Source organism: Equus przewalskii, chromosome 14 (assembly GCF_037783145.1).
Source record: "Equus przewalskii isolate Varuska chromosome 14, EquPr2, whole genome shotgun sequence".
NCBI classification, from domain to species: domain Eukaryota; kingdom Metazoa; phylum Chordata; class Mammalia; order Perissodactyla; family Equidae; genus Equus; species Equus przewalskii.
This window is the reverse complement of record NC_091844.1, coordinates 60,407,238-60,426,786: the sequence shown is the minus strand read 5'-3', so window position 1 is coordinate 60,426,786 and position 19,549 is coordinate 60,407,238. Positions and strand designations below refer to the sequence as shown.

General features: G+C 43.6%; 1 protein-coding gene and 1 long non-coding RNA gene across 3 annotated transcripts in view; one reads left to right on the top strand and one right to left on the bottom strand.

Annotated features, from left to right (window-relative positions):
- Positions 1 to 19,549, top strand: part of VIT (vitrin) — a 114,185-nt gene that overhangs the window by 29,052 nt on the left and 65,584 nt on the right. For both annotated transcript variants that reach the window (XM_070574082.1, XM_008519387.2), the window contains exons 3-4: positions 2,277 to 2,342; positions 15,914 to 16,070. In XM_070574082.1, coding sequence (XP_070430183.1) covers positions 2,277 to 2,342; positions 15,914 to 16,070 — 223 coding nt within the window. The remainder of the gene's footprint in view (positions 1 to 2,276; positions 2,343 to 15,913; positions 16,071 to 19,549) is intronic.
- On the bottom strand, positions 11,247 to 17,858 carry LOC139075794 (uncharacterized). The gene is made up of 2 exons (XR_011526590.1): positions 17,783 to 17,858; positions 11,247 to 14,919 (listed from the first exon to the last, which is right to left on the bottom strand). It is a non-coding gene; the product is annotated as an uncharacterized lncRNA (long non-coding RNA).

Genomic DNA, 19,549 nt, shown 5'->3' with positions numbered 1-19,549 from the left:
TACTACCGTAAAACTGAGTCCAGCTATGCATGTTTTCAGCCTGAAGTGTCTTGGGCGAGCAAATGTGGTGATGGGGTGGTCCTACTGAAATATTTATAGTTCTAATGATACTGAGACTTATAAACCACTTGCCACAGGCACACAGGCCCAGAAGGACAGCATTTGGGGTTCTACAAGAATTGATACCCAAATTTATTGCTGTTTCACTAACTCAACTTAATTTGCATATTTTTTCTAGATATTTATTTAGTACTTGTTTTAAAACATATTCTAGGATTCTAGTTATTTATTTTTGTATAAAATGAAGATGTGGTCTTTGCAGAATCAAATGACACAGAGACTACTATAAAAATTAGACCTCCAGGACGCTCACACCCACCCAAACCCCAGAAGTAAATAACACCTAAAAATGTCTGCCTTCATGCTACCTGGCCCGACTTTTGGTTCTCACTCAGTTCTCTTTCACGTTTCTGTTCTTGCGGGACATGGTATGTCAACTGTCCAGGCCTCAACTAACGCTAGTGGTCAAAACTGGGGACGATTTGCCAGCTGCATCGCTGGCACACATAGCTAGATAATCAAAAGATAAATGAAAAGTTTTCTTAACAGACACTTGGTGACGTCGCCACTTTTTCCTTCAAAGGTAGTTGCCAATTTGAGAATTCCTAAGAACATTTATGCCTAAATTGAGCATCCTTGTTCTGTTAAAAAAAAAGCAAAAAACAAATGCATAAACTAGGAAGTAAAATGCCTATTTTGATTACTCTGTTGCCTCAAGTTCACCTCCAAATCCCAACCCCATCCAGAAAGTGGGTTTCTCAAAAAAGTAGTTAAAATAGAGGTAAAGTAAAGCAGTACCATCTTTGGGTGGGTGAGGGGGAAGGAGGCCTGGAGAGGGATGAAGGAAGAAGAAGAGAGAATGGACCAGCCCTTTGAAAGGAAAACCATCGCTCTTCCGCCTACAGGTAGAATTGCTAGAGGAACAGAGAAGTGAGCATTTTCAGACATTGCTAATAAAAAAAAAATGCTATGAGAAATTTTCACAGCATATATCAAAATTTTAAATGGGCATACCTCTCAGACAAGAGACCCTATTTTCCTATTTGGAAATTTGTTTTAAGAAAGTAATGGGTAGGTGCAAAGATGAAGCTTTTTATATGAAATTGGGAATTGGCTAAATTATGGCATATCCATACACAGCAATACTTTGTAGGCAGTTGAGTTATTGTGAGAGGAATACTTAATGACAAGAAAAAATGTTTGTGTATATCCTTGAGTAGAAATAAGTTATAAAACATTGTAAACAGTATGAGCATGGTCAAATGTTTGATTAAAAGTACCCATATGAATACGTATATACACATAGAAAAAGACTGAAATATTATATTTTTGTGTTCATCCATCTTTTCTGTGCTGTTTTTTGTGTTTTTCACATTTTTCTACAAGGAAAATGTATTATTTTGGTAATAAGAAAAAAATCGGTCAGCGTTATTTTTTAAAAACACACGGCTCAAACCGGTAATGTGACTTTAAATGATAAAGGATGAAGAGTCCCCCTTCTTCTCTTATTGCTATACTCCCTGAAGGAGAGTGGGATCCGGATGCTATTTGAGGTTCTGCTCCTGTTTCTGAGGAACTCGACGACCTGCAGTTGGTCTTTGTGGGGCACAGACCTGGCGCTGCTGAAGTGGACACCAGGGGACACTCAGGTCACACCACACATCTTGTGACAAGTCTCTCTCTTCTCTGCAGTCCCCTTTCTCCTTGTCTTCCTTTCCCAGACAGCCCTCTTCTGAGGCTTTTTACATATCCGCTCCATTCAGCCCTCCCTCTGTCTCACACACACGCACACACACGTGCACGCAGTTCTCTGGCCATTTGGAAACAGTGTGGAACAGAGGAAAGAACACAAGAAGGGGTTGGGTGCTCATCCTACCCTTATCATTTGTTCCTGGGAGCAAGCAAATCAGTGGACTTCTCCAGGCCCACATTCCCTCCTTTGGAAAATGGAGATGGTAGGGTTGGTGTGGTGAAATTTAAAGATGGTGAAACAAAGCACAGGTACCCAAGAGGTATTTTTGAAAGGCACTTTCCGCAGAAGCCAAGAAAAGGACACAAACTATACATCTTATTTCCCCAACCTTAATTTCAGGGAAAATTAGTTTCACCAACGAGAATCCTTTAAAGTGTGATTGAGGTAAATATAAGGGTTCAAAGAGAGACAGTGTTTAGGTGAAATAATATTGACTATTTTTTTTTGTATTTTCTTCATGTAGTTTTGCTGGTGACTGGAATACATTCAAATAAAGAAACGACAAAGAAGGTTAAAAGGCCTAAGTTCAGTAAGTAAAATTACAATTCCTCACTGATATAAGACTTGTGTCTCTAGTCGGAAAGACTGCTACACATGTAGATAATTTGGGTAACTTTCTTGTTTTTGTTTTTTGGGTCTTATCTCAATTACTTGGCACTCAGACTAATTAGCAATGATTCTTATTTATCACCTACCTCATTCCAAAAAGCATTTGAGATAGGAATCCTGATTTTAGGGTGAAAGATAAGTAGTTCCACTACAGTAGAAAAATTCAAGATGCACGTACAAAGACCAGTTGACACGATGTCTCTATGGCTAAGCTGGAGCAGAGATTTTCCTGCCATTGAAATGCTGTCTCAATTCTCCATGCCGGGAAATTCAGTCCGGCTAGTGCAAATATCTAGCAAACTTGCCCACTTTCCAGTGAGCACTGGGGTCAGAGGGCAAATCTCACAGAAAAGCCCATGAGGTTTCACACCAGATCAATGGAAAGAGGAAAAATAAATCTCATTTTTGGATGGTATATCAGTTAAGATTAGATGACAGAAAATCCAAAATAACAGTTGTATAAATAAGACTGAAGTTTTTTTCTTCTTCCTATAAACATAGTCAGTCTGGGCTTTTATAGAAGCTTCATGATCTTCAGGGACCCAGACTCCTCCTGTTTTGTCATTCTGCTTTTCTCAACATGGTTCCAACTCATTGTCCAAAATGGCTGTCCCAGCTCCATCCATCATGTCCACATTCCAGTCAGTAGGAAAGGATGAAGAGGGGCATATATATGCTCCCCTTAAAGATAAGTCCAGAAAATCAAATATAGTACTTCAACTTAAATACTGTTGGCCAGCATTAAGGGAGACTGGGAAATATCTTGATTTCAAGCATCCACATGCCTAGCTAAAAGTAAGCGGTTCTATTACTAGGAAAGAAGGGAGAATGGGGAGGGAAATAACTAGCAGAACAGGACATAGATGGAAAATCTCACACTCAGATTTTGCGAGCACATTCAGAGATCTGCATCTAAATTTGCAGACTTGATGGAGGCTTGAGCTAAGGCATATTTATAAAGGACCATAAAAGGCAGGCTTTAGACACAGTCAATGTTCTGTGTTCTCCACAACTGAAACTTCTCTATAAGCATTAACTTTAGGTGCCTTGAAATCAGCAATATTAATCGTTTGAAATAAAAGAAAGAGATTTGCTTCACACACCATTCTTTGTTTCTTCTGCTTCTTTAAATCTTCCATGTGGGATTTCCTGTTGAAATGAGACCAAAAGGGCAGCCATCCACAGCCTCCTAGGCTGAAATACTAAAAAGGCATCAGTTGTTTACTTATTCCTGTCAGGACCAAGAGCCCGGAGAGCCAGCCCAGGGGCAGATGTGTGTTCAAAACAATGATTGGGTTAATATGGAGACAAATACACACCCAAGTACGAATTCCTGTGGGCTGTTTCCTGTGTCTTCATTAACTCATACACAAAAATCATGAAAGGTTCCGTGATTACCATGACAACAGTTTTCAGTGACTATGAAAGTCTGTGCTAAATGACCCAAGGGCAAACCTCTTTGAGAGATCTCAGATGGATTGAATTTCTGATCTGCTAAATTCTAACCTTATTCTCAAAATCTCCCTAGAGAAGCAGCACATTTGAATCAATAAGTGCATGAGGACTTTTCTCTAATTAGAAACTCTGGCACAATCATTAAATAAGGGGGGAAAAGATACAATGAATGTAATGGGATATTCCCCAAGCACGGCCATATCTGATTCTTTACCTCAGGAGTATTTCCAAATTATAGTCTACAGCTTGAGCCAAAGCCATTTTCACTTTTTCTGTTCAACGTTGTCAATCTGCCACTGGGGTAGGTGACTGATGGCAAGGGAGGCACATCATTCATTCATTTGATGAGTATTTATTGGGTACTAGCCAAGCACCAAGTACTGTGTTAGACACCCAGATACGACAGCGATTAAGACTCAGTCTTGGCACTCAAAGCTCAAAATCTAGGGAGGAAGAAAGACAAGTCACCAGGCAATTATGATGTCAGTGCTAGGATTCGGGAGCTAAAGGTACTCTGAGAGTATGCAGTAGAAGCTGTGTATCTGGCAGGAATCCCTGGAGGAAGTGACATACCTTCACTGACATCTGAAGGCCAAATAGGGATTGTCCAGGTAAAGATTAGGAGAAAAGAGTGTGATAGCATGCCCGAGGCCTGAAGAGTAGAAAAAGCTAAAAAGTAGTTCAATGACTGAAATACAGAGTGGAAAGTGAATGTCGGGGGTAAGCAGGCATCAGATTGTGAAGAGCTCTGTTACCGGGTCCAGGAATCTGGACTTCATCACGAGGGCAATGAGGAGTGTCTCGGTGCAGGGTATTTTGGTTGCAATGAGCAGAAGTCCAAAGCTAATTTGCTAAAGCACAAAAGGGGATTTGGGGAGGCCATGAGGGAGCTTGCAGAACCCAAGGCAGGGAAGGCACCTGGAACTCGCCTGGACTGCAGCCCTGATGGAAAGGTCTCAAGAATTGGTGCCTCTGCTTCTCTCGGCATGTCTTCCTCACTGTCTCCCTCTCTCTCTATGTAGACCATCTCTCTCTGTCCTGATCCCAAATATAGGGGACAGAGAATCTAATTGCATCAGCCTAGGCTGGCAGAGTGGTTCTCAGAGAAGAGTCAAGTGATTAGGGTTGCACTGAAGAAATCAAACAATCCTGCCAACAGAAAACCCCTTTGTGCCAACATATGGAGAGAGAAGAGAACGAACACATTTTATTAATGAGTAAGCATCACAGAGTTCCATGCATGTACAGGAAGGAGGAAAGTGTCTCCCAAGTCTGGAAAGAATTTCACACAGATTTATACAGAAAAGTGGAAAGCAGAACAAGGACAACTTCTCTTATTTCCTTGACAGATAAATGCACCCATCTTGTGATTGTCTCTTGTATACCTGGAGACCTCTGAGCTCCTTCTAGAGGTATTTACAGATCCATGGATCAGAAGACTAGAAACCTCACATTGTAAAATTGAAAGGTCAGCCTAATATGGGCCTATTATACTAAGGTCAAGGAGGCACTGTAAGAGGAGAAGGTGGGAAGGCAGTGGCCTCCGTCCTCTTTGCCAAACAAAGAGAACTTGATCATTTTACTCTTACAGTTGACACCTCAGAATATATCTTACAGAGAGCTACTGAAGGATTTGAAGCAGAAAAGTGAAATCATAAAAGCAGAGCTTTAAACCAATCACTTTGGCTTCAGTGTGAGGATGGACCAGGTCAGTGGTTCTCAAAGTACCTTCCTGGACCAGCACCATCAGCATCACCAGGACCTTCTGCGCCACCCACCCCAGACCACCTCATCAGAAACTCTAGGGGTGGGGCCCGTGATCTGTGTTTTAACAAGATCTCCAGGTGATTCTGATGCCTGGTAAAATCTGAGAACTGGTGGACTACAGAGAGAACCAGGATCAGGGCTGCTTACAGACATGAACATGAGCTCATGGTTCTCTTCAGTGCCCTCTGACCTCTCTTCTAGCCAGCCCTCAATTTTCACCAGTGTTTATTCAAGACTAAAAGTCTTCACCGCCCAGAGGACTGAAGGTAAAATAACAAAAAGTAGGTAATTTGAGAGTTTTAGTCGGTGGACACTTTACTGACCCCTGTTGCACATACGGCACTGCTCTTGACTCTTGAGGATCTAGTGCCCGAGACATGGTGCACAAGTTGGCAGCGCTGGATTTGAAACTCAGGTCCGTGGGAGGTTGAGCCCCAAATTCTTTCCCAATGCCTCCTCCCAAGCAAGCCAGGACTAAGGAATGAAGTCTCTGTTCCCTGGAGGCAGATAAGGGTGTTGGATGATCAAGGGCTTATAGGAAATCAAGTAGAAGAGATATGGGGAAAATAGGAAAAGGAGAAACCAGCATGAGTGCCATCCTTTGGCCTGGCCTGAGACCATACGCCACACCAGTGCATCTATTCTGTCTGTGCGTAGGGTTACTGTTGCTTTAGGTAACTGTCACTTTCTCTCCTCCCTACTTTCTCTTCTTTTTTATTTCCATTTCTTCTCATCTCCTTTTCCTTCTGTCCATTTCTTTGGTCTGCTCATGGCCCCAGTGGGCCTCACGGACATTGCTTGACTCCACTGGGGCCCTTTGGGCCAAGAAGGTAGTACATGTTGAAAATAATCCAGCATAGAGGTTTTACAAAAGGTAAAGCAAAGATGAAAAGAGAAATGGGACAATTTCTTACAGCTCTACTCCCCCGACCTATACATGACCATTCATTCCAAGCTAATATTGTGCTTTCACGTACACAATTGTATTGGGTACAGTTTAACTTCACCACACTTGGCTTATCACATCACCTTATTTTCTAAATCAAATCAGTCTAACTCCAAACTTCCAATCACCAGGGGCTGAGAAATTCAAATTCCATCATCACAGAGGCTTCCTCTCTCCCTGCTCCAGCCCCCAGAAGCCTTGCACAATCTAGAACGTTAGGGGAGGTCCCCTGCACTGCTCAGTGTCCAAGCCCAAGCCATGTTATCTCTGAAAGTTGGGCGGTTCCATTGTTTCCTGAACGACAGGATCTTGTGAAGGTGGGAAAGCCCCATACCTAAGCATGGGGTGGCAGGGGTACCACACCAGGTAGTTCTCCGAGGTGATGCTCCTCCAAAGCAGCTGCTAGGGAATAGGGGTATTTCCCTTACTAGGACCTACCTCCCACTCCCGCCGTCCCAGGCTTGGAAGATCATTTCCTCTCCGTCACTCATTGGGCTGACAAAGCCCAATCCCTTAAAACAAGGGAGATTTGGAGAGAGCAATTCCCAGTGCCTCAAGGGAGAGCTGTCTTCACGGGACCCTGCCCTCCCTCCTATAATCTTGAGCTACAGAGGTAGGAGAACGCGACAGCCTAGGTACCTGCTTAGAATAATAACAGGGAAAAAATACAATAAGAAGAAACATAAATTAATATCTTAACAAATTAACCTGCTGCATAGTCTGTGATAAAGTTTACCTTCCTGTCTAAAATGAGAGTTTTATCAAGTTTATTTTTAGGGGTGATTTTTTCAAGGCTCTCATTTTCCTAATGTGCTTTGGAGCCACAGGTCTGACCTTACCCAGAGGCGTCTAAGGGGTAGAGTTAGTCAGCAAAACCTCTCAACAGGTTGAGTTTCTAACAAATGACCAAAAATGTGGCTGCATTTTTCTTGGTTGTTGAAGGCCACAAAGGATTGAAGGCTTTAGGTGTATTCATAACACTCTGTTCCTGAGGCAGTCATGATACTTTATGAATTTTAAGGATTGACTTCATTTATCTGTAGATCACACATTCAAAAACAGGCCTATTCTTCAACTCAGGAGCTTTTCAGCCCGTACTGTAATAAACCCATCCTATATTTCCACATAAAGTCCACCAACAATCTAGAACAATCCCTGCCTGGTAGAGCGTCTGTGATAGAGAGAGAAAAGCTTTTAAGTTGTAAAATCTCCTCAATAGCTCTTCTTCATGTAAGAAAACCCCAGAAGAGCCCCAGAAACAATGGTCTTAGTGTAAGAGGGGTTCAGGTGAGATAGCATCACAGAAGTGAGAGCCACGATGATTAACTCCATGAGACACATTACTGGCCGTCCATCCCGCAAAGTCTCTGGCTTCAGTGAGCATCCAATCTTGTGTAAGATAAAATAAATGCATGCAAAGGAAAGCCTTCCTGGACCCAGCTCCCACTGCCAATACACAAAACTAGTTTAGATTTCTCCTGTGTGGGCTACACTTCCTCTACAATAGTCTTACCACGCATTGTCTTAAGAGCTTTTTATACAGTCTGTCTCTAACTAGAACAAAAGCACCATGAAGATGTCATGAGTGCTTATTTGGTATTCGTTGGATGAATGGACAGACAAACGGACAACAACAACAGAAAGCCACTATAAAATAAAGCAAAATATGGTAAAGTGCTACAGAAGAATAACAAGGATTTGTACTAGTTTCGTGGAGGAGCATTTGAGGTAGGACATGAAAAATAAGTAGAATTTTACAGCCAGAGGTGGGTGGGAGGCCTTTCTAAGTGGACCAAGCCCAGATAGCTCAGGGAGCAAGTGGAAAATGAGGTCAGGAAACAATGAGTGGTGTGGTTGGGTTTAAGTGTCTGGGCATCATGGGAGATGCAGCTGGAAGGTGGGTTAGGACCAGGCAATGCCAGTCTGAGAAGCTTTGTTCTTCACCGTTTTTTAGAGGGTGGGGACCCCTGAGAGTTTTCTGAGCAGTAAATCTACATGCCGAAGACAACAATCAGCAAGATAACCAAAAGCAAGGTATTCCCCACAGGCAGTGAAGCTACATTCTGAAGTGTTTCCATTACATTGGAGTCTGTTGAAATAGTCTTAAATTGGGGTGAAATGTACAACCTTTAATTCACACAGTTCTCTCCAATAAGTTAACCTTAATACCTTGTAAGGCATGGAAAGATTTTTGCAATCAACCTTGAAAGGGTGGAAGATTCCCAGAGATACTGCCTCAGGCATGAAGAGGTCATTGTGCTGGGACTTGGTTATTTCACGTGCTGGACACTGATGAAGAGAAATAGAGCTCTGTGATTGTAGGATTTTGTATAACAGGCACATGGCTTCTTGAGTAGATTCACATTTTGTTAGCTGCAGCAACTTGTAAGTAATCCCCAGTGTTTGCTCGCTTCTTAGAAACGTGGTGGCAACACTAGTGTGTTCTCTACACCGATTGGTGTGTGTGTGCCCTCTCAGACCATGAAAACAGAAGAGGATTAACTTCTAACCCTCCTTCTGACACGTGGGTGAGAAGGGAGGCAGACTCTCTCTGTATTGCAGATTTTTAGTTGAGTAAAGTCTACCATGGCAATCCTCAGAAATTAAAGGAAAACAATGCAGGGAAAATTATACTTCAAGAGTTGCCTTTCTTGTATTTGGGATAAATGCACAAACGCATACACACAACAAACAACACAAACACACTCATACACCCAACCTATTTGCAAGACAAATCCTGCATTCACCTGCTGGTGATTGTCAGCGACCTTCAAGTTCAGAAAGCCCTGGAGGATTACAGTAGGGAAGCATCAATTTAACTCCTTCTCTTCAGTTATTGAAGAGACAACCAGGCAGAGCTGGCAAAGCTTTAGATATAGAGCCAGAGGGCCTGAGTTCCAGTTCTGACTGTGCCACTTCATTGGTATCTGAGCCTGAACAAGTCAACCTGCCTCTCTGGAAAACGAGGACAATACGCCTCTCAGGGTTTTGTAGGGATCAAGCGAAAGAATGTGTATTAGAGTGCTTTGTAAACTAAACATAAGTTATTTTTAGAGACACAAACTTCTGTGGCTGCCCAAAGGCTGTGCTGGCACAGGTAAGGTAACCTCAGTTACCCCATCATTCTTTCATCACATCCTTCCATGGAGTATGGATAAAGGTCTTTTCTCAAGCCTGGCAAGACCATTAGGTAGGAGGATCAACCTTTGATAGACTTTGAAGTGCTTAAAGCTTGAGCTTGGGGTTGTCTGCAGCAGCATGCATCCTTTACTAGGTTTGTCTTCATCAACTATTTCCACCGCATGTTCAGTGTCTCCTTCAACTGTTGCTTGATATATTCTTCTTAGAAATCTTTAAAACCAAGCAAAAACATTTCTTTAACCTCCCAATGCTGCACATCTTCTTGGCAAAAGCTCAGCTCAGGCAAGAGTGTAGCATAGTGTTGGAATCAGACATATGTGGGTTCAAAGTCAGCCCCACCATTGACCAAAGCTATAGTTTCATCATCCAGAGGGATGTTGTCCCAACATTAGCTTGGTGACCGTGGCCCCTCAGATGTCGGATTAAACCTGTGTAAACACCAATGATACAACCTTTTTTTAAAAGTCTGGAGCTCTTCCCATGATTTCTGGAGAATCTGCAATGTACTTCCTCATGATTTTCTCTACCAAGCCCCTCCTGGGCTCCCATGGCCTTCCTGTCCTCCCCTGCGCTGTGACTCAGCTACTTTACCAGCTCCTACAAAAAACATCCCCTCATCTGACATTTTGCCATATTTTGGAGCCTTTACTACAGATTTTCAAGGTTCTACAGAAGGGGTCACCTTGTGGAGTGCGCAGTCTTCTTCCAGCACCACTTCATTCCACCCTCCCCCTCTCTCCCTTGCTGTCTCATGCTCCATCCTCCCTCTCCCATTTTATAGGTAGACTCTTTTCCTTGCCTCTCTGAACAGTTCAGCCCACATGCAGGCCCTTGGGAGCCCAGCCTTTATCCCAAGTAGGCTTGTCAAGAAATTTCTCCTGAAAAAAATATTGTGCAGTCCTGAAAAGAGTTCTAGAAAAAACAATTGTTGACATCTTGGTCAGAGTGGAACTGTTAATTCGTCTAGTCCCCATGTGATTTGACCCCTGCTAACCTCGCAGACCTCATCATGGACCTCTTTCTCTCACTCACTGTGCTCCAGGAACACTGGCCTCCTTTATGTTCTTCAAACTGCCAAGCACATTCCCACATCAGAGTTTTTGCCCTGCCTCTTCCTGCTGCTTGAAAGGTCCTTCTCCCAGTCCTTTGCTGGCTGGCCCCTTTCACTGTCCGAGAAACAGTGATAAGAGAATAAGTAGAGAGGAATACAGAGACCAAATCTTCTAGGGCCTTGTAGACCAACTTCAGGAACTGGAACATTATCCTAAGGGCAATAGGAAGCCAATTAGGGATCTTAAACAGGAGAATGATGAAATCTGATTACATTTTTAAAAGCATCACACTGGCTGTTCAGTAGAGAAAGGACTGGGGTGAAGGGTATACAACATGGAAGGAAAAAGACAAGATAGGAGGCTGTTGTGTTAATAGTCCACACAGGAAATGTCAGTGACTTGGAACAAGGTAGAGGTAGAGAGAAATAGCAGATTTGGAAATAAGACTAATAGGACTTGTAATGGGTTGGTTTCATTCATTCATTTAATCATTCGGGAGACGTTCTGTTGAGCAGCAGTGAACAGAACAGACAATAATCCCTGCCCTCCTGGCGTGTATGTTCTAGTAGATGAATGAAGATATAAGTGGAACCCAGACCTCGAAAAAGTAGCAGCATTTAAACCAATGAAAAGGAAAAGGGTTCCAGGTGTGAGAAACGATACAAGCCGAATAACACACATTTGAAAATTACCAGGGATAGTATGGGCAAGCCCTGAAGTTCCATGGAGCCAACTGTGGAAAGGACTTAAGGATTTAGGAATTTTTCCTCGAGGCAGCAAAAAGCTGCTGATGGTTTCTGAGCAAAGATTCAACATGATCAAAGACTGTTTAAGAAAAATGGAAAAGAGGGCTTTGCAAAAGAAGTCGTTACAAAAGAAGAATTAACGTGACCTGGTCACTGGGTGTCAATGGCCATTTTTATTTCATTAAACTAACTTTTTTTTTTTGCATAATTCTCTTAAAAGTAGAATTTTACTCTAGTCGAATATCACAGTCCAACAAAATCAAGGTTAATATCAAAACTATTTATGCATAAGTGTTTTTATGTTGTAATAATTCTTCCTCATTAACAGCCAGGAGGCAAGCCTGCAACGAATGGCCTCCTCTTATTGATTAGGAAATTTGCTTTCTAGAAGAAATGTGGCTTGCCTGGGATAATTGAAAAGATGAATGACAAAATAAGAAGTAGAGTGTACGGTTTGATTTGGCTCACTACATCATTGGCCTATTGTATGTGACATCACCCAAGAATCACTCTGTTATTAGAGCAGGCAGGAGACCAAACCCAGAGCAGAAACATTTGCAGTTCTGCCTCTAACATTCCAACTTCGCATGAAAATAGTGGCTCAAACACTACCAGTTTTGCCCAGGACCCGTCTGAGATCAGTGCAACAGACACATTCCTTCAATGAGCAGCATCTAAAGGTTATCCCCTAGTTCTAACCGTCTGGGTTGCAAATGATTCTTCTCTTCGCCCTGTGGCTGGTGCCAAGGGCCTGTGGGAAGGAATCCTTGGCAGATTTTGAGATGCTCTAATGTGGGCTCTGTCATGAAAGTGACAGTGACCATGAGAGGGCCTTACAGGTAACCTTAAGGAATCCTAAGAGGGAGAAGTAGAGCAGACGGCCAAGGAACAGGTTTCTGCAGAAAGGGTCCACTGATGTGGTTCTGGGCTCCGCCAGGACCCTGTAACATTAGCCTGAGGTCTCCCTTGGCACGAGCAACTGTCCACCCTGGAAGGAATGGAAGAGTCTGTCTTCTTGCTTTCTCCAAATGAATAAACCACTTTATGACTTCCAATTAAGTTCTCCCCTGAGGTTAATAATGGGGTCCGCAGCACCCCCGCCCATCCGACTCTCCGTTTCAGCATTTGCCAAAGGTCTTCCTGCTCCCTTCAGACCTAAGAATGATGCTTCCTAAGCTGCCATAATTTTGACTTGTTCTCCTAAGGAAGTCTTATTTCCACACTTTTAAGATAAAACCCAGAAAAGGGGGAACAGAGATAAAATGAACCTAAGCAACAAAAGAGAAAGAGAGAAAAAGAAAACGTAAGCTGTCACCATTGAAGAATTCAAAAAGTCTTCAGAGGAAATGCAAAGATGAACCATTTCACCGGGGCCTTCCGTGGACGGATGGAAGATTCTTGGAAGGCTAAAGACTACTTCACAAATAAGTAGGAGAATACTGTAAAGAAATAAACCATGGTTTCCATATGCCCAAAGAAGAGCTGCCAAAAAGATGCAAATGGCTGCTTCTGCCCTGCTAGATTTAGACATTACACTTTCCAGTGATTTTAGCAATTACTCTGAAAATTTTAATTAGCTCCCTCTCTCCAGCTTAATGTTCTGTACAAATTTAACAAATATTTGACCTTTAGCCTCACTTTGCCCCTGCACCCTGTTTTCCCCAAGTGCACAAACGTATGTTCTGGATTTCATTTTCCCGACTGTGGGAGAAGTTAATTCATCAATTTTGCTAATCCAGTCAGGTGCCGATAAAGTAAATCTTATTCAAGGTACTTCTCAGGGCTTTGTAAAAACAAAACAAAACAAAAAACAAAGAAACAAACAAAAAAAATGCCCCTAAAGGAAGGGGGAATATTTGATTAGCGGACAGAAAAATATTCCCATGTAACATTTTTCCCCTGGTCTTTTTAAACCAACTATTTCGTGGGAAATCCTACGGCATGCGCTGTGTGCACCCTGAAGTCTTTGAACTGGATTGGTCATGGTATAACACTCATGCAATAAACTTTTAGATAGACTCCATTTACTCGACTCCAGAAGATTTGGAGATCCAAAATCTTAGGGAGCCAAAGTCACATCCAAGTTGAATCCCCGTTCACAGAGCTTGTCACCTCCTATTTCAAAGAACTAAGAACCAAGAAGGGATGCTTTCCTTTTCTTTACATCTAAGGGAGGAGATGCATTTGGGAGTGGGGAAGCAATCTGCGGAAGGGAGGAGAGCTGAACGCATTCGGTTACACCCAGGGACCAGACAATTAACTAATTTAAGGAGAGACTACTCAGCCCCTAAATTGCCTTTTTAAAAAAGTACTCTAAGTCTCAAAATAGTATATGTAGCCTTGAGTATCAGGGTTTAAAAGAATGAAAGACAAAAAGGAAATAACTTCGGAGAGGAGGCAACCTGCGGTGGGGAGAAAGAAACCACAAAACTGTCTTAAGCACAGTGCCCCACTTCTTAATGTCGACCACAAATTGTTTTTAGCCTGTGACCAAACTCAGCCTCTGGGCTCCCAGGAGAAGGACTTCCCAGGCTGGCCCCGCCCTGATTGTCTGGGAGGGGTATGGAAGAAAAGAGCAGGAGTTCTAACTTCAGTTCTCCATCCAGTCTAACTGAGCAGCAACTCTGCTCCATTTAGGTATATTAAGGGTTAAAAAAAAGACCATGCATTTTGGATACAGCTGGAAGCCATTAACAACTCTGAGACCATTTCAGTAACCCAGTGAGAGGGTGGGTGGCCTGGCAGAGATCCTGAATCCATGTGTGCAATCACAGGCTCAGTACTGGGCGGGGCTTTATTTCTACCTCCCACTCAATGCAGAAATCTCCTCTCCATCAGTTCAGTCCCTGCTTGTGCGCGCCCAGCCCATTCACGGCTCATGAGGCAGCCCATTCCTTCAAGGGCAACTTCAATTACTAGAAAGTTCTTGGCAAAATTTGCCTCTATAGAAAGTCTGCCCTTTAGTTCTAGCTCAGCCCTCTGGTGTCATAGCACACAAATGTCCTACTTGTAAAGACAACTTGGCTCCAAATTCTCGCCTTGTTATGGCCAAACAACCCATTTCTGCCAGCCAGCCTTCACGTGTGGTGGTTTCCAGCTGCCTCCTGAGCCTGCTTACTCTTTGCCTGTGCTCATGTTTTCGAGTCCCTTCTGAAGAACGGGGCCCAGAACGGAACACATTCCCAGCTCCAAGGGCACCAGCATAGTATCGTCTAGGAGACCTTTTCCTTTCAGGAGCTTTTGAGGGAAATTTTCTTCAAGGAAGATGCAGCCACATCCCGTTTTAGGTACTGCCACTAGAGCATCTACTCCACTTCACACCCAGGCAAGCTTTCAGCTCCAGAGGACTTGCCTGCTGGATAGTGCTAGCCCGGCAGAGGCAGTCACAATCTGAAAAGGAGGAAGGAAAGGATGAATGAGCTTCCCCTGGATGCTCAGAAGGGGAGGGCCCAGTTTCCCACCAACTGTTGAGGCAAACAAGAAAAGATCACTTCAATCTTGTCCCCCGATCTAGGACACATCCTCTAGGACCAAGACAAAAGATCACTTTCATTGGGGCTGGCCCCATGGCCGAGTGGTTAAGTTCGCGCGCTCCGCTGCAGGCGGCCCAGTGTTTCATTGGTTCGAATCCTGGGCGCGGACATGGCACTGCTCATCAAACCACGCTGAGGCAGCGTCCCGCATGCCACAACTAGAAGAATCCACAATGAAGAATATACAACTATGTACCGGGGGGCTTTGGGGAGAAAAAGGAAAAAAAAAAAAACAACAAATACCTCTTTAAAAAAATCACTTTCATTATCTATCTCTCTTGTCCAAAAACCTTATGTTGAGTCCCACATCCCTCACAGAACACAAGTGCTCAAGCCTCGTTCCCCAGCATGGGGCCTCTGTTGCAGGAGGCCAATCTTGTCCCAGCTGGTCCTGACCCCAGGACCCAGGCTCCCTCGTTTCCCTTCCTGGAATACCTTTTCTTCCTCTCGTAAGTTTGTCTGAGAGTTTTCTTCTTTCCTGAGCTACTTCCAGAGCACCTGAGAAACCAGTACTCACTGGCCATGGAGTCAGGATGACATTTCTGGCCACCGGAGGTGGGTCTTTCCCCAGAGTTCTCTTCTTCAGTAAACTGATGGCCCAAATAAGCACAGGAAGGAGCCTTTTGTTTTTGCTCTCAGCAGGTTAAATGCAATGGATGGTCATTGTTGTTCTTTTTGTCTGAGGAATGTCCTAATTACGTCTTTGCTTTCATTATATGGAGGGGATCCAGGGTCAGCCCAGGCTCTGGCTTTTAGAGATTAAGTAAATAAACAGTTATGACCTAACAGAGTCACCCCATGTATAAGCTGTTACCACAAGGTGTAATTTTGACCTCATCTTGCATTCCCAGCTGTGCCTCAGATCAACTGTGATGTCAAAGCTGGAAAGATAATCAATCCTGAGTTTGTTGTGAAATGTCCAGCAGGATGCCAAGACCCCAGATACCACGTTTATGGTACGGACATCTACGCATCCTACTCCAGCGTGTGTGGCGCTGCAGTTCACAGGTGGGTAACTCTGAGCTACTTAATAACTAGCAATCGGGATTTAGGTAGGGAGCCTCCGGTTCAGAGTTGCCTGATTTAGCAAGCAAAAATGTACAAATTTAACTGAGCATACTGTATTTCATCTGGAAACCCTATGCCATGGGATGACCCAGACGCCACGCATGGTCCTGGATCTCCTTTCACAGAGCTCTGTGGAAAGGAGGACTGACTTCTCTTTAAATCTTAATGGGAGGAGAAAGGAATTCTACTCTTCTGTGTTCACGACAAGGGAAACAAAGCCCTTGATGACGTAAAGCATTTTTTTCTACCCTTTTGTGCTGAGCAAAGAAATAATAGAAATGCGACTAAGGAAGGTCCAGAAGATTGGAGAAGAAATGTCACAGCTGTGGTGATGGCCTGGAGACAGATGGGAACAGGAAAAGTGAGAAGGAGGGTGACAGGTGGTCCTGCTTGGTCAGCTGTTGGTTTGGGATCCAGGAAGGAGGACAGGAGGTATGACATGCTTTGGACTAAGTCACTGCCTAAATAAGCAGAGGCAAAGTGACCTTCTCAGAATCCTCATGCCTCTTTTGCTTAAGCTTGGAGTCAAATCACAGGGAAACTCATGTTTACTTAATATCTTTGAGACTAAGGCTGCTATGTAAGTGTCAAGCACTTGACTTATGTTATCTTATTTAATTCTCACAATTCCCCTATGTGGTATCTACTACTATTATCCACGTCTTAATAATGAAGAGAGGTTGAATAGTTTTTCTAAGCCACACCTTTTAAAAAGTATCAGAGTGAGGACTTGAACCCAAGTCCAGCACCCACGCTCCTAACCACTGCCTGGCACTGCTTTGAGACATGGCTTTTGAGTCAGTGCTTGGCTACTGGATCCTGGATGAAGTTTCTGAGCTATTCAGGCTTCTGATGTCTCTTTTTCTTTCCTTGCACACCAGTCAGTTGATCGTTTAGTGGTGTCTCTGCCAGAGAGAGATGAGGATGTGACATTCATTCCCTTCCAAGGTGTCTATTCAATAGCCTTTCTGAAATTCGGGGAAGAGGTAAGGAAAAATCTCTGCATAAAATTAGATTTAAGGGGCAGGCGTGCTGGCACAGCAGCTAAGTGCGCACGTTCTGCTTCGGCGGCCTGGGTTTCACCAGTTCGGATCCTGGATGCGGACATGGCACCATGTGGCAAGCCATGCTGTGGTAGGCATCCCACATATAAAGTAGAGGAAGATGGGCACGGATGTTAGCTCAGGGCCAGGCTTCCTCAGCAAAAAGAGGAGGATTGGTAGATGTTAGCTCAGGGCTGATCTTCCTCAAAAAAATAAAATAAAATAGTTAGATTTAAGAATTACTAGTAGATTTTGCTGGCAAACTCCTCTTTTCCCCATCACCACAGAGAGATGATGAGCTAACTGGTGTTTTAATGGGAGGGGGAGTACGAAGGCTCTATTAAGCATAAGTATGGAACATTGAAGAAAAACACCACCAAACACTGTTCTTAACTCCAGACTATGGAGTAAAAATATTTTGTTTTCACACTGAAATCAATTTCATGCAAAAAGGCAAGAGGTATGCAAATCTACACACACATGCATGTGCAGGAATATGCGTTTGCATGCCCACACACAATTATTTACATACACATGTGCTTATACACACGTTTGTGCCTCCCACACACACTTGCACACATGTGCGTGCTCACATACAGCTTTACTCACACACATCTGCATGCCCATACAGCTCCACAACCATCAGCACTCTCCGATCTGTGTCTGTGTAGACACTGACAGCTGCTACAGAGGCTGAGCCTGTCTTAAGGTTGCCTGTATTTTTCCAGCTGTGATTTGAGATGGTTGGCACTTGCTTCCTCTGGCATTTGCTGACTTTCTCTTGCCTTGCCATTTTTCCTATGCAGTACAGAGCCAAGTGAGTTAAGTTGACCTCACCAAGATATCATAACGACACTGTGATTCTCTGACACTGTGATTCTCTCCTTCTAGCATCACAGGGTTGAGATGACTCTAGTTGAGGTTGAGATGGGGCTGCTGTTAGCATCCTCATTTGTTAGAAGAGGAACTGAAGCATAGGGAAGTTAATTAAATTGCTAGTTAGTTGCACATTCAGGATTAGAACTTATGTCCCGTGACTTCCAGCCCAGCTCCCCAGATGATAGATTTACATGAGAATTGGGAGGGGTCCCAGTACTGCGTAGTGTATAAAGTGAGGACGTGAAGGGGATGCAGACTTTGGAGCAGTCAAAGTTGGGAAAGGCTTTATGACGGATGGACACACCTCTGGGGAGAAAATAAGAAGAGCGTTGACAATGACTAGGACTCAGCAATCCTAGTGTTTGGGTTGGAGTGTAGGAACTTGCTAAAAAGAATATACATGAGGGCAGAGGGGCAGAGGAGAGCTCGAATGTTTCAAAAAACAAGATTTGCCACTTGAGCAACTGAGTGCCATTGTAGCTTCCTGGACCAGTGACTGATACAGTGGGAAACTATTTGGAAAGTAATATCACTGTCCACGGGGAGGATGAATAGAAGTCTTAAGGGAAAACAGATAGGAATTTTGGATCCTATCAGTTCCGTTTTTCACAAACAGAACAAGTCGGTTTTCAGAAGGCAAGATTTAAGAGAGAGAATGTGTGTGAGTTGAAAGTACACGAGGGACCGTTCATCATGGTCCTGCCAGAGTCCCCCACAGTCGGAACTGGGAAACTGCAGAGAGCATACTTTGATTTAGAAATTAAGATTTAGCTTAAATTCATACCATATATCATAATCAGATGTCTTATTATGAATGATTTCCTTGATTCTTTCAAACCAAATGGATAATGAACATATTCGACACATCATATTTTGGCTCAGTCTGGCCCTGAACTAATTTCTGTATTTAAAGTGGGCCCAAGTGCTGGGGATGGGGGAGAATTCTCTGTGCCGGGCAATGAAGAGGCCGTCTCCATGCAGAGCATTCTTCACACTGATTTCTGAACAGAAGCCTGCTATGAGAGTGGCAGCCATTCAAAACCTGGCCTCAAAGTGGGCAGTCTCTTTTCTCCGAGCCAAGAAGCCAAGAAGTCAAGGAGCCAAGAAGCTGGCACTCAGCTTATCCCAGTCCTCAGGGTCAGGGAGGAGGCACACCTCAAGGCCATGTTCAGCAACACACAGGGTGTCTGAGGAATGCAAAGAAGTGAAGCTGGTTTTGCTTTCAGAGAATATATACAAAGTTCCTATATCTGAGGGAGGATACAATTAAGGTCACATTTACATAAATTCTCTAAATTACCATGGCTCTGAGTCCCCATCTGCCACATAAGTGAAGCCACAGCCTCTTTCAGGCTCTCTCCTTCCTCCCGTATCTCCTACAGTGGTCCGGTCTCTGGTGCCTTCCACCTCTGTAGACTGCAGTTGCCTCCTGTAGTTTCCAGACCACTGATCTTCCCAGGATCGGCCCTTCCCTAGGAGAATGTCTGGGAATATCCA